The 16,280-nt window shown below is 31.4% G+C and overlaps 1 protein-coding gene across 4 annotated transcripts in view; it reads left to right on the top strand.

The window, feature by feature from the left end:
* Positions 1-16,280, top strand: part of LOC127715430 (transient receptor potential cation channel subfamily M member-like 2) — an 85,169-nt gene that overhangs the window by 57,861 nt on the left and 11,028 nt on the right. For all 4 annotated transcript variants that reach the window (XM_052221471.1, XM_052221470.1, XM_052221473.1 and 1 more), the window contains exons 12-20: positions 1,630-1,674; positions 1,992-2,112; positions 2,604-2,771; positions 5,310-5,409; positions 6,937-7,159; positions 9,576-9,785; positions 12,058-12,198; positions 12,683-12,937; positions 14,520-14,697. In XM_052221471.1, the coding sequence (XP_052077431.1) occupies positions 1,630-1,674; positions 1,992-2,112; positions 2,604-2,771; positions 5,310-5,409; positions 6,937-7,159; positions 9,576-9,785; positions 12,058-12,198; positions 12,683-12,937; positions 14,520-14,697 (1,441 nt within the window). The remainder of the gene's footprint in view (positions 1-1,629; positions 1,675-1,991; positions 2,113-2,603; positions 2,772-5,309; positions 5,410-6,936; positions 7,160-9,575; positions 9,786-12,057; positions 12,199-12,682; positions 12,938-14,519; positions 14,698-16,280) is intronic.

Here is a 16,280-nt window from a genome sequence, read left to right as displayed (position 1 = left end):
TTGCAACATTTGCCATACATCAATACATCATACACGTGTTTACGCCATCCAAGGGCTGTAACTAAGGAATGGTCCGTCAAATTGATTTGGTGAAAGCCATAGTTGTTTGGTTTATGCAAAGTAGTTGAAAATGAAACAACATGTACTACAAAATTTCAAGCATTTTACAGAGACCTTTTTTCTAATTCGAAGCGTAAAAGAAACGAAAAAAACATTCAGTTTAAATTTTTTCTACATTTTTTCTAAGCTGTAAAATTTTTTTCAATTTTGATTTTTTCAAATCCTTAAATTTCGACACGTTAAAGTCCGATGTGTCAATACGCTAAAGTGCGCTTTCCCGCGAAAGTGTGGTCGTTTGCAGCATTAAAAAGCACTATAACTTTACAAGCCATGTGTACACACGATTATGTGTGTGCATTTGAAGTTTGTTAACTTGATTAGATTAGAAAAGGAATAATATAGAAACAAATAATCCCAATGAGGATTTTTGTTAGGTCATTGCTAAAATAGTTTGTACAGGAAGAGTTATTTCCCCAAACAATAATCCACAGTAACAAAAATGAAAACATTTGATCCAAGCGTAAAAGAGCATAAAAACGGCAAAATGCATCAAGTGTCAAAGTATTTTATTTCTCCAAATTTGATTAAGAAACTCCTTCTATATGTTTGTAATTCCATGTCATTTACTTGCTAAATACAAGCTACTTTTTTTACTTTCTACTTATATTATTTGTTAAAATATGTTTTTTTAAACTTTGATTCGTCATTAGATATAAGAAGATGTGTTACGAGTGCCAATGATACAACTATCAATTTAAGTCACAATCTGTAAAAGTAGACCATTATATGTCAAAGTACGGTCTTCAACACGGAGCCTTGGCTCACATCGTACAGCAAGCTATAAAGAGCCCCGACCATGACTAGTGTAAAACCATTGCCAAAGACAGGTTTCTATCTAAGACTTAATGTCATTAATGTAATCAACTATAGGTTATCATATGTTTTTAACGTGACCACTTGGCTGACCCCGTAGATTGTACTCTATACAGAACAAAGGAAAAGTATTAATACGACCTGTGTGAAACTGTTAAAACGAGAAAAATAACAAACTAATCTATATACAAAACAATAAGATTAAAAAATAGGAGGATGTAATATAGATTTTGATGAAAAATCTAACCACCAATGTGGTTGAGGTATGTACCTAGTAAACTTACTACTTTCAAACTGGAGCCTATGTCCGTGCCGCATAGTCAAGCTATATAGGATAACACAATGACTAGACAAGTGTAAAACAATTCAAAATAGAAAGACAACGGCATGATTGATAGACAAAACAATAGACAAAAAACCAATAGACACACAACAACAAAAAAACCATTGCTGCACCCCAGCGCACTTAAGATTATTATATCATCGCCTACAGCGTTTCTTATACCATAGCAATTCAGTTTGTCAGACCATCGTACTTTACCGTGTCAGCTGATTCCACTTAAAACTTAAAACCATCGGACTTAAGCGTCTGACACCATCGCAAACTTATCGTAGACCATCGCACTTTAGCGTGACCATCGCATTTTAGAGTACCATCGCACTTTAGAGTCTTACATATGTATATATTTTTTTCAGTGCATACAAGACCAAGAAGAGCTAGCAATTAATCTTATTGTACAGGTAATTTTGTGTTCTTTATAAAACATATAACATACTTATTGATCAAAACAAATGTGGTATCTTTTATTTGGGGATAATGACTTGCAATTAGTCAAACTAAACATGTTTGAATTTTTAGCATGCAGTTGTGCTTCCTGCAAGTAACGGATAAATAATTGATATAACAGCATTTTATGACATATAAAGATATTGTAAGTTAAATAAAACATAATGAATTTTTAGTGTCAATTACACAAACAAATCAACTGGGACGAAAAGGACAGAAAAATTGAGGCAATTATTTTCAGTTTCTTTATAATTTTCTTTAACGTTATTAGGAATGGAGTGACACACATAAAAACACAGATGTCAATGAAGAATACAAAATACTTTTTGAAATAGAACTTTTCGTCAGGGATGTGATAGGAGATACCAACTGCAGAATGTTTGATCTTACTGGTAAGCATGTATATTGTTCAAACGCTGTTTGTTTTGTAAAGATTAAAGACTTCGAAATGGGTGAATTACTCTGCAATATAACTAACATAACATCAGTGATAATAAATAAAAATTGCTACAACGCATTCGGAAATCAACAGGCTTCTTCGTAAAACATTTAAGGATGTCAAACAAACACACTTTATATATCGTGCACCCGAAGCTCTTTGTTGAAATATTTTTGAAACTTTTTTTTATTTAGCAAGCTTTGCTATTTGAGTTTAAAATAAATGAATTCACTAAAACTGAAAACGTATCTTCCCAAATCTGTAAAACACGTTGATATGTCCAAGTCCTAGGTGTGGCAAAACACACACTTATTTAAAAACAAAAAAATTAAGATATTCTGACCGCAATTATTAGCAGTGGTCATATTTCAGAACACCAGTTTTAAATTGACTAGTGATGAATCATTGTACGTATTGTTTTATACAAACTGTTCTTTTTTAAAGAAACAAAAGCCAAACCAGACACAGATGGAAAAAAGAAAGGGACACCAGAAAATACATTATATATATATTATATCGAAAAACCGTTCTATCACCTTTTTGTATGGGCGGTTCTGATGAACTGGAAAGACATGGCTATGATTTTCTTAGAAAAAGACACCGACTATACATGTAGGTTGTTTCGTACGTATTTGATTATTGAATGCTTCTTTCTGTTAATCCATTGGGGTGTAAACGCGTTAACCAAATTATTTTTTTGCACGAAGCGCGGAAGCGCTTCATTCTAAAAATGTAAGCACGGTTAACGCTTTTATAAATCTGTTAAATTACTAAAAGAAGCATTCAATACTTGCATTGTTTTGCTGGGATAATGACATTGTCCTTTCGAGTTTTTAATTTATTTGCCTGTGCACTTTATTGTGCAAGCTGGTGTCATCATGAATGAAAAATTTCGTTTTGAAATTAAGGTAAATTTCACAATGACGCGAGATTAAAATCAAAATAACGTATCATAATGAAACATACATGTAATGTAATTATATGTATATAAAGCCAGGGCAAATGAATTATTAGATGAATCGGCCTTTTACAAAATATATAATTCTAATAAACAAAAAATCAGACTTTGCTAGCAGACCATCATCTTACGATTTAAATAAAATAATAAAACAAACACAGATTTGTCATTGCAAGCAATAATGGATGAGACCCATTAATTGCCACTATAACGGCATCAACTTTGAACTTTGCGTGCATCGCAACACATATGTCTGCAAATTTTGAGATCTATTGAAGAGTTTTCAATTTTTTCCTGTTGATTTGTATCTGTATATGACAATTAATATCTTTTCTTTAAATAATTTTTAATTTTCATCGTTGCACATCACAAAGTCAGATGCACAGCTTCAGAGGGTGTTCCACATGGCGTAGTTCCCTCAGCATTGGAACAATACATTTCGAGATTTAAGCTGAACAAGATATGTGAAAGACTTACAACAAAGAAAAAGAATCATATAATAACAAAATAGAACCCTAATTCCGTTGAGGGTGCCATAATTAGAACTTCAATATTTTTCATTTTCATTTTTTTGTAAATTACTGCGAACACTTTAGTACTGTTAAGACATTTTTCTTGCAATCAGTTTAGTTTATACTATCAAGTAGCACACTAAAACGTACACACTTAACCATACAGAATTGTCTTAAATGCGACTGGATAGTACCGAATAGACTGTAATTGAATTGTTTGAACAGTACTGCATTAACAGCAGTAGATAAGTCTGAAATTTGAATACAAGCTGAAAATTACTGATTTGTTATTTTTGCAGACATTTAACATCCTGTTAAGATAAAAACAAAAATACCGTTTTTGCCTAAAATTCATTAGCGTTGTGCTGGTTAACCCCATAATATAACTAATTAATGTGAGTATCCATAGTAGAAGATTTACAATTTGTAAAGGTCTTCTTGATGTGATTGTTTTTGTTCAAATTTGACGTTTCAAAACATCTTTTGTCAATGTTATACAATGCATTATACAAACAAAAAGATGTTTCGGGGGATTTGACGCTAACATCAACACATTTTTGTTTGTATAATGTAAGACATGTTTCTGGTAATTCGATCAAGTGGTCAACTACATGTATATAAGTTTAACTTGACATTTTTGTTTGCGTTCCAATTGATTAAATTATAATGGCCTGCAAAATTACATTACTATTAAACTATTAAAGTACGGTAGCCTTCAATCAAGATAATTGAAAGACCCGATTGCGATACACGTTGATAATCATGTAAACATGTATAAAGGCATATTATAGTTAATAATAGTTATTTTCTTGTGTATCAAAATGTGAACCTTGAGAGAAATTTAATTCCGACTTGTTCAAACAAGTCGATGATCTCGAGTCAGTACTTGTTTCATTGTTCTGATGTATTGGCTACTGAAAATAACCATCGGAGAAAATTTATATTAGTGACATAGTGGTAGTTGAAGACGACACTAGTAGTCTATTCATTTCTTTTTATTATTTCGTGCGAGAGAAGACTATTTCTACATTTCCCAATAAATAGCATAAGCCAGCAAATACCCATTTATCAAAGTAAACATTGTTCTAAATAGTTTACGTTTTGATTTTATATGAATAGAACGTGTAGATGTTCACTAGAACCTTTTTTGTGAATAATATGCCTTTTCGTTCGTTACCAAACAATCTTTTCATCACAAAGTTCTTTTGCTAAATTTCATAATATTTGGTTCTTTCTAGGCATAATACTACTTATAATACTGCTCTAATATTCATAATTCTGTAATAGTACAACTGTTTATAACTTATATGCATATGATATATTGTCGAAGGTAGCAAAAGTTTTGCTGCTTAGAACTAAGAGTCATAAAAGAAGACAAACTAATTTTGTAAATGTCAAAATGCCCCCGGATGTTTATAAATGCGCGAAGAAAAATATTACTACTTCGGTATGAAATTAAAAATTGTAAATTACAGTTGATTGATATATGGTGTGTTCTCAGGTTGTGCGTGTCAGTCTTTGAGAATGCAAGACTATTGAAGATATGTTTTAATCAAACGATGTAAACTATATAAAGAGATAATCAAGTCGAGTATACTTTGCTTTCTTAAACTTTTCCCACCTCATCCACATTGTAGTTCATGAGGTAAAATATTCAAAATAATGCTATTTTCATTTCAGGTTCTGCTTTATTTGCCAGTGCAGTGCTGAATAAATTGGCTGATGTTGCATACGTTTCTAATAACATGGAGCTTAGAACGTCATTACTCGAAAATGCTAAGTATGCTTAATAGTAACATCAATACTGATTGCAATTAAAAGTCTGTAGAAAAAAGGGAAAAAGTTAAAGCAGATGAGAAAGATTGTTATGTTTATTCATATATAAAGCCGTGTAATAAAACTAACGAAGAGAAATATAGAAAAGCGCTCCGGACGCACGCAATTTGTATTGTAGAGTATTGTGTCCATGCTTCTGTAAACTTACTACATTATAAATTGTTTAATGATAGCAGATAATGTTCCAGAAAATTTGCCAAGTGCAATTGCAAGTGAACTAAATATCTTTTTCTTGAAAACTCGACTAAATATCTTCGTAAAATGTTTCCAATATACGCAATCAATGTTTAACGAACTAAAATAAAGCGATAATCAAAGTTCGCATAAAAAGTAAAATAACTAAAATACTGAACTCCGAGGAAAATTCAAATGGCAAGGTCAAAAGCTCAAACCAATCAAACAAATGGAAACAACTGTCATATTCCTGACTTGGTACGGCCATTTTCGTATGTAGAACATGGCGGATTATTACTAGCTTAACCTCTCACTTGTATGACAGTCGCATCAAATTCAATTATATTGACAACGATGTATGAACAAAACAAGCAGACATAATATTTTTATTTACCTGTTTATAATATTTTTGTAAATGGCGGATTTTTATTCAAGGTTATTTTTGTTTTTCTGAAATTGTTTAGCATTCCACATCGGTATTATACTGTTACTCAAATTATTCATCCCTTATTTTATTGATTTTGTATTTACATTGCATCATATGTCAATTTTTGTCGTTCAGTGTATGTTCACTTGTGTTAATATGTCTTTTTATTTAGTGAAGCCATTTCAATTGATCTTCTATTGTGTCTTTCTATGTTGTGATGTTACACTATTGTTTCAGATAAGAATGGAAGTTTGGTACAATTGAAACGTTTAAAACGCTGCAATTGTTTGCACCTGTCCTAAGTCAGGAATCTGATGTTCAGTAGTTGTTGTTTGCTGATGTGGTTCATAAGTATTTCTGGTTTCTCGTTATTTTATATAGATTAGACCTTTGGTTTTCCAGTTTGAATGGATTTACCCTTATATTTCTTAGGACCCTTTATAGCTTGCTGTTTGGTGTTGGGCAACGCTCCGTGTTGGAGACCGTACTATGACCCATAATGGTCTACTTTTATAAATTGCGACTTGGATGGAGAGTTGTCTCATTGGCACTCATACCACGTCTTCTTATATCTATATACTAGAAAAACATGTCAAAAATAGGGGTACAACCGTCAACATTGTGTTTTAATCTTAATCACTATAAAACAAACAAATATGTTACAAATAACCACTAAAAGGCATATTGACAAAGCATATAATCAAAAATCAAAGACAAGAATACAAAAATTTACAATAGCACAATTACAAAATGACGGGATGCATTAGGGACACATATTTCTGAATTAAAGCCAATTTAAATGAATTATCTCAAAAGGAAAAAGGAGTAACTGAAGATTTATTATACTAAAAGCCTGCTTGTAAATTTTAGATACTTTGAAATACTAGCTTGTAGTGTCATGACAGAATTGTATAAAACTGATCGAACAAAGGCTCTTAAAACACTGGTTACCACAGTGGATCGATATAGTTGTACACCAATAGCGATGGCTTGGTCACAAAAGTTGAGAACATTCATGGCCATAACAGCCTGCCAAGCAAAGCTCAACAGCATCTGGAGAGGAGATATTGCACTCCACACACAATCATGGAGGGTATATATTGTTAATTGAACCTATTACAAAACAATATTTTCGCTCAATTTGTCCAAAAAAAAAAATGTCGTTAGACAAAGTCCATTCATTTATTATTTTGTTTATTCAATTATGCATGAAATACTTGTAAACGTTTGCATGTTAATGAAACAAAAATGATGTAACAATGCTTTCATACCAAACAGGGAAAATTCAAACTGTTTTTAGAACATGCATTGAAAAAGATTATACAAAATAATGAAATGTCAAACACTAAAAGTATATATAAGGAAGACCCACGAAATCGAAACGCTTTCTATTGATAAATTTACATCTATCGACGAATGTGTGATTTTCGTTGACTTCTGCTAAGTTTTTGTTTGATTTTGTCGTATTTATCGCAATTAATGACGTATACAATACTTTTCGAGTGTAAAGCCTCTCACGTTATGTATGTGTCTGTCTCAAGTCAGGTTGTTTGTTTGTTGCTGTATATCATATTTGTATTTCGATTATAGTTTTGTACATTGATATAAACTAGACCGTTAGTTCTCTTGTTTGAATTGGTTTTTCTTACTTTTTACAATTCATGGCCTTTCATTCATAATTACATGTATGTGGTTAGTGTTATGCACATTGTTGAACGCCGCACGGTTCCTATTGCTGTTAACTACGGCGTCGATTGGTCTTTGGTTGGAAACAAGCAATTATTAATTGCCTTTTTCAAAAATCAAAATAAGTACCAAAAAATATGCTTTAGACAGCCCGTTATTACAAAACTCTTTCCAAATAAGAAAAGGGCTAAATCAACATTAACTCATATACCAACAACCAATATAATATTCACGTAATTTGGAAAACAAAAGTACAAAAAATTCAAACGCGACTTGAAGACAAATAGTGACAGTGTCTAGGGATTTTGCGACCTCTTGTCAAACACTGGACCTTTAAACGAAATATTCTGTCACTGTTGCGTTAATTTTTTTTAGCTTGAATGGTATTTTGAAATGTTGCAAGACAGACAACTCTTGTTTGACAAAATTATAATAAATATGCGCAAATGTGCTAATCTGAAAGACAGTCTACCTGAATCATATCAGTTATGCCAGATATTGTAGTTGCATTTTTTTAGTACATATAAAGATATATATGTAGGAAGTTATGGTATGAGTGCCAATGAGACAATTCTTCATCCAAGTCATAATATATAAAAGTAAACCATTAAAGGTCAAGGTACGGTCTTCAACACAGAGCCTTGGCTCACACCAAACAGCAAGCTATAACGGGCCCCATAAATTACTAGTGTAAAACCATTCAAACGGGAAAACCAACAGTCTAATCTTTATAAAAAACGAGAAACGAGAAACACTTATGAACCACATAAACAGACGACAACCACTGAACATTAGATTCCCGACTTAGGACAGGTGCAAACAATTGCAGCGGTATTAAACGTTTTAATGTTACTGTAACGTGTAACCGGGCGGGGACGTTTGGATAGGTTTATCCTCGGGTTCATACCAATTTCTGGGATTTGAAGAGCAATTCAAAATGTCTAAAGTCAAACGGTTTATGCTATATACTACCAAACATAACACAAATACTACATAAAATGAATTTCAACACATACCAACTTAACCCGATACTGGTAAATTAAAACAGTTTAACAAAACCCTTTCAGTATGATGCATGTTTTAAACCAAATGTTTGGAACTAGGCTGAAACTCAAACGTTTGAAACTGGCTGAAACCTAAATATACCCATATATAATCTGAATTGATTTGTACTAAAAGTGTGTTATATAATACAGAAAGTTCATTTTTTTATGAAACGTATCGTTTAGATAAGAGAAAAAAAATTCGGGCCACCGTGGCGTTTTGATCGATTCACAAGGAACATTCAAGCCTATATATTTGAAAGACAGGGATGCTACGCAATATTAATGGCAATATGCCAAAAAAAGTTTCTTAACAAAATTGTCAAATGCATAAGTTGTGAACTTTTGCCTAAGGGATTAGGAATCGTAGTGATTTGGTGATTTCGTACTTTATGAACGTGGAATTTTAAATAGTTATATGTTATAAATCATGTCAGTACAGAAGCACTGAGTATGAACCTAATACTATCTGACAGTCTTGCAAAAAAAGAAGCTTTAAACATGTTAAACACTCTCTGTGACTTGGCACTTTCTATTACATTAAAAATAGATACATTTTGGTAAAGAGTGAATATATAATCTTTAGTAAATACCCATTAGATCTACATTTACAATTTCTGCATTTTTTACGATTAAGATAGTATGCAAATTATACTTTCATACAGACGAAGTTCACCGATAGCACTGGAGCAAAACTGTAAAAATCAACTGTTCTATTCTGTTAACATTCGTATACATTTTGTGTTTGCGTTTAGTAGACAAATTTGTATTACTTTGTAGATTGGAATGACAGTATTTCTTCCTTTGTTGTTGATTCCAAATCTAGGATTCATTTCTTTTAAAAACAACCCTAGACAAATTCTACCTTCTGCAGACAATTCCGAGACAACTGATGGTCAGTCAGCCGAAGAAAAGAAAGCCGAAAAACGAATTTCGAATAAATTTTTCCAGTTTTACACTGCGCCCATAGTCAAATTCTTCTTTTACATGGTAAGGTTTTCTTTATGTATTATTTCTGTATTCGGATAAATTTAAACCCTAATAAAAATTCAATTAAATTTTAAATATATCTTTTGCATACAATGGTACGTCAATCAGATGTAATCTAAGTATACAAATATTTAAATTCCTTCATAACACCACCTATATCATTACATTTAGATTTAAATTTACCAATCAAATCAACCATGCGTCCTGTAATACTTGTTTGTGTTGCCTTCAAACTAGTGAATTTGATTAGCGAAGTAGGACATTTCCTTCATCATCTGCGTTTTGAGCTATTCATTCTAAAATCATTACATCTATCGATTGTTAATACTATTTTGATAGTCGGCAGTCAAAACGCAATATGTAGGTTATTGACACACAGAGCAGGTTCTCTATATGTAAGCTAGTTGAAACTAATGTTCTAACATACGCCATTAATTACTCAGGTATGAATTCAAAAGGTCTATCGACTCCAGGAGCAGACATACTAATTTCTGAGAACATTATTTACCCTTCAATGATAAACGATCACAATCGCTTTGTCGAGTGAAAAGTGCTATTAAATTTAGTAATGAATATGTCACAAAAGTACATGCACTTTATAAACACTTCATATGAGAACCGCGGAATGGCAATTTGCGGTTATGTTTTGAATCAATGGATTCGTTATTGTAGGTGATAACTTGTCTGTAAATGCCCCTCTTTCTACATTTTGAAGAGATAAATCTGTCAATTATGAAACCAATGATTTTCATATATGATAGATATCATATAAACATATTACTTACCAGATATTCAACAGCTTGATAACTATACCAGAATATCTAGCAAACATAATACAGGTGTCAATAATAAGCTCATATGTACTAGACCAATAATTAAGATGTTTTAAACCCCCCCCCCCCCCCCAAAAAAAAAAAAAAGAATTATCGTGCCTTACTGAAATTATGCAAGTAAGTTTTAAACAGTTTATCTTGAAATTTATAAATTACATCCAACATGTCCAATCAAATATAAAACACACTGATAGATTGAACGAACATTTCTTTCATTGACTTATAATAATATGTTCGTTTATGTATGCGGTTCAAATATTTAAAATTGTCAACATATCTTTCTACATTGCATGATTGCAATTTAACAAAATTGAATAACATTAAAATCTCAATAACTTTAACTGATTTGCTTTTAAAAAACGTTTGCACGATAAATTTGAAGGTAATTGTGTAAACGCCTACCTGTTTGCTTCTATTTTTACTTGAATCACACTATTTAAAATGAATACATTTAAAATAGGACTTAATGATTATGATTAACGAGTTAAGAATTAAGCATAATGAAAAATATGACACAGAAATTGCAAATACATGTCAAAATCATAAATGCATAGAATCAGATGAATGAATAGAAAATGGCATCAATGCAAATGTTTCAGGAAAACCTGCAGTAAACATTTATTGGTATCACCTTTTTTTTGTTTTTTTTTATTAATTTTTTTGAAAATTTAAGAATTTACAACATATACTAGCTTTTTTAAACATGTTAAATATCTGTCATGTATTACTTTTGAATAAACTTCAGTTTGGAAATTTGTTTGAATTTATTGGCAACCTACGTCATGTTAAAATCAAAAGGAAAGATACGGTTTAGTGCACTACAGAATGCAATTATATGATGTTTCATTTCTAACTATGGAGGTAATTGCATTAAAACCTTGTGAAATTGATTTCTAAGATATAGAAAATAAGTATTTATTTTAATAATGACAAGTTAAGGACTATTGAGTAAACAAACAAATTGAAAGAGTTTTATAATTTTTTATGTGCATGATATTTTGGTTTTCAATTAACAGCAAAGTTTTATTATTTCTTATTTCAATTTTTCAAAAATTTAGAGCGCACATATATGTAATATTCAGCATGGTTCCAACCAACCGATAACGAAGTCATCATCTATAACAACCTGCTATAGTGTTTGTTGTTATTTTAGGAGGACAATGATAACATTTAATGCAGACTTTGGTTAAATTTTAATTTAAATTTTTTTTTTCAAGTTACTTTTTACAAGAGACGTTACGAATGATGTGTGCTTCAAAAGGTTATCGAACTTTTGTTCACATAAACATTTTATATTTGTACCTAGATATCCAAACATCGTTTAGAACATTAAAAAAGGTAAATCATTGCATTACGAGTTATAGGTGTGATTGCTATGATATAATTAGTGGTTGGATATCAATCTAGTTTCAACTGATCATTGTGTCATTTTTCTTTAGATTACATACCTCACATTTTTGGTAATATTTTCACTATTTGTGTTGACGGATTTGTACCCTCTATCAGAACGTTCACCATCAATTTTTGAATATGTTACCTGGATTTGGGCTGCGTCACTCGCAGTTGAGGAACTAAGACAAGTATGTATCATTTTTAACAATATGTTAAGACAAATATTCGGTATAATACTTGATAAAAAAAATAGACTTCATTCATGTCAAATAGTTTATAAAGAAAAAAGTTAAACATGTTTAAGTCTTTTTTAGTCAAATCAATAGTCAATGGTAAATATTTGTGTATGTGGCCGTGTGTGCAATTGTAAGCCAACGAATATTGGTAGACTAGAGTTTCATCAACAAATGTGTTGGAAGGTATAGTGTTCAGAAGTCATCAGAAATACCAGTCATGCAACTCTTCGTTATACATGTTATGACCAGAAGACATATTTTTCATTTTTGAGCTCAGTTAAAAATTGAATCCTTGTTTTTTTTCAATGTTTTAAATATAAGCTGTTGCGTGGAATAACATTTGTATACTCTCCCTACGAATGAATGCATATGACATATATTTGTAAAGACGTGAGATTCAACCATTCTAAAATCAAATTCACAATTATATTTGCAGATGTTACAGACCGACAAGGGTTCATTTTCAAAAAACATTAAGTTTTGGGCTAAAGATGTATGGAATATATTTGACCTTTTAATGTACCTCCTATTTTTTGTGTCTGTTATTCTACGAGTAGTGCTGAGTTCGGAGGACTTTTACTTTGCAAGAATGACGTATGTAGTCACATTAGCAATGTTCATTTTAAGGAGCATGCATTTCTTTTTCGTCACAAAAGAAATTGGACCGAAAGTTGTTATGATTGGGAAAATGGTAAGTTGAATGTATTGCATGTATTGCTGTTCTGTCAGTAGCAAAGACTGTGCGATTTATTATGTATTATCAATTAAACAGCTTTTAACAAACATATTCAATCTGTCTTTAACAGTGTAACGACAGTACGTTCTGGGTCATGGTACACGATTTGTTTATAATCGTTATTATCTATTTCTCATAAAAACAAATAAGTCTCATTCAAAAATACCAATAACCGCATATTAAAAATATCGTTTCTTCTTCACAGCTTTGTAAGACGTAAAACATGTAAAACAATGCTTATTCTTGCCGACACTGATAATATAACAAAAGCAAAAAAAAAAACAAAAAAAAAAAAATAATAATGAAGTACTAACTTCCAAATTGCCGGGTAAATTACCAATGTATTTCACTCAAATGTGTTGACAAAATAGTAAGGACTTGCAATCCATACACATATAACTTTATAACCTCTTTAGATTCTATGTTAGAAATAGGACTAGTACAACACATTGTATAATCATATCTCTTCACTTTTGAGAATTACAATCCATTTTGAGATATGAACATATCTCAATTATCAAGCCTTTCATCTTTCAAATTTGAGAGGAATCCTTTGTAAAACAAATATATGATTAGCATTTTTAGTTTGTCTTGTCATTGTCAACGTTGCTGAGATTACGTTTTTGGAAGCTTTGAAAATATTTGTTTTCCTTATATTCAAATATTAATTGATAAAAACTATGGTCTTTAGAATTTGATATAAATTCTATAAAATAAAAAAAGTAATTAGCATTTTCATTATGGTCGTGTTACTGTCCTGTCGTTTTCCTGCCATTGTTCCAGTCATTAGTGTAACCTATCATGCAATAGTAAACGTGCGTTAGTTTTGTACAAGAAAAAGACCTTTTCATGTTAACGCCGAAATAGACGTGAAAGTAAATGTTACTATTTATGTCTACTAAAATTTTGAAGTTCGCACATAATTTACGCGGCTTTTATATGAAATGCACTTGAGTAAATTCTATGCTAACCTTTGCCGCGCGTTTTCATGTAATGCTTGGTCTGTACTCAACTGTATAGTAGGGTCAAATCAAAATTGTATATTCACTGATAAAATTGAGAAAGGAAACGGGGATTGTCTATTGTCGAATGCATGGAGTACAGATAATACGACTTGAAATCAAGACAATATATAATCTGAATAATCTAAGATGAGTTTTTAATTATGTTTACTTTACAGGAACCCACATTTTTAATCAACAAATCAAACTTTCAAAAAACTTTTAGTTTAGTATTTTTTAAGTTCTGTTAAATATCTAAGTATCAAATTTTGAAACGAATTTCAAAATTGCAATACTTTAGAATATATTGTGAAAGTTAAAAAATAGGAATGTTGATAATCTAAGACTATAATAAATAAAAAAAAAATTGAAAATAAAAAGAAATGAAATTAAAAACTATTTTCAATTGTTCAATTGTTAAACAATCATATAAGCTTTTTGTTTGAATTCTGCATATTGTTTCTATGATATATTTTCAAACAACCATTTAAAATTTTGTGTTCCCAATAATATTTTTCGTGTTGTTTTTTTTTCAGCTTGAAGACCTTGCATTTTTCATCTCACTGTTTGCTCTGTTCGTATTTAGTTTTGGAATTATGTATCAAGCCATTTTGTTTCCAAATTCGGTGTTATCATCTTGGGAGTTATTTAAAGAACTTATATATTTACCATATTGGCAGTTGTATGGTGAATTATTTTTAGATCGCATTGAAGGTAATATTTTGTTAACGGTTTTTCGCGTTAACTCTTTCAATATTGAAAAAGATTTCCTCTGTTTCTTGTTTACATTTGTATAACACTAAACAGCGATCGATGGTACTCTGTACCGTGACGGTTACGCTGAAGTGCAATGGTTGCATACTTTCTTACCACGTTATAGTGCGAAGGCGACATCTTGACGCTACTTAGTTGGTAGCTACGCGGATGTCCATGAATACACAAAAGGGCGATAGATAACATACACTATATGTTTTGTATGTTCACATTTGGACGTAAAAGTCATTTTGTTTTTTTTTAGAACCAGCATTTTATGTTTTTTATGTAAACCATCGGGAGTACATGTATGCAACACTATTAAATAGGACATTCTCTCATTAAGTATGACATAGAGCTAAGGAAATACATACAACTAAATATATTCAAACGGCTTTAATTTCAAATCCTACCTACAAACGGTGTGTCCAGGGATTTGATAACATAACTGGCAGCTATTGTTGGCCAAACATTTTAGATCCAAGGATGTTGCCAAGGGTTTCCTCAGACTGCATGTCAGTAACTGCTAGTGGTCCTTTGTTATATATCATTGTAATTTTGTTAACTTTCTTTTGTTAGCTATTCTGACATTGGACTCGGACTTCTTTTAAATTGAGTTAATTTGATGTGTGTTTCTTTATTCTACATTACCTAGAGATAAATGGGAGGGCTGAGAGCTCACATAGCATGTTTAACTCCGCTGCATGTTTGCGCTTGTCCAAAGTCAGGAGCCTCTGGCCTTTAGCCTTGTATGTTTTTTTTTCAATTTTAGTTCATTTATAAGTTTTGTAGTTTAGTATGACTTTCATTTTCACTGAACTAGTACACATTTTTAAAGGGGTCAGCTGATACCCACTACAGGATGCACGATTATATCGCCGCGTTCAAGACCCATTGGTGGCCTATGACAGTTGTCAGCTCTTTGGTCGGGTAGTTGTCCCTTTGAAATATTCGCCATTTCCATTCTCAATTTTCTAGTTCAAATGAATGCACATAATCATCGTACACGTACAGAATATCTAAATGTATTGTAAAACTACCTATTCTAGAGGATGCACGAATTAGATTTAGATACTATCAAAATCAAAGTCTCTTTCATCTTGCAATAAAATTAAAACATTTGACTTACCTACACTTCACACAAGTATTCTCAATTCCAAACTAAAAGACCAATCGAAAGAGTTGGTCATTTTTTTTTCATAAAAAATAATTAGGGTTGGCAAAAACCCGGGTTTTATGAGTGTTGCTAAGTGGGAAATGCTTGGAAAACCTAGGTTTAAATGGGTAATACTGGGCACTACTGGGTAATATGAAATACTGGCCTGCATTTTAAAGAGGATTCAGTGATGAATCACAAATGCAAGACATTAAAGTCAAAGAACTCAATTTTATAAAATATATATATAACTAATATAAAAAATTTACAATTCTATATAAAGACAATTACTTTTAAACATTTTTTTATTATTACTTGGGTCTTGAACGCGGCGATATAATCGTGCATCCTGTAGTGGGTCTCAGCTGACCCCTTTAAAAATGTGTAC

This window comes from Mytilus californianus, unplaced genomic scaffold (assembly GCF_021869535.1).
Source record: "Mytilus californianus isolate M0D057914Y unplaced genomic scaffold, xbMytCali1.0.p SCAF_9, whole genome shotgun sequence".
Classification (NCBI taxonomy): domain Eukaryota; kingdom Metazoa; phylum Mollusca; class Bivalvia; order Mytilida; family Mytilidae; genus Mytilus; species Mytilus californianus.
This window is presented reverse-complemented; position numbering and strand designations above follow the sequence as displayed.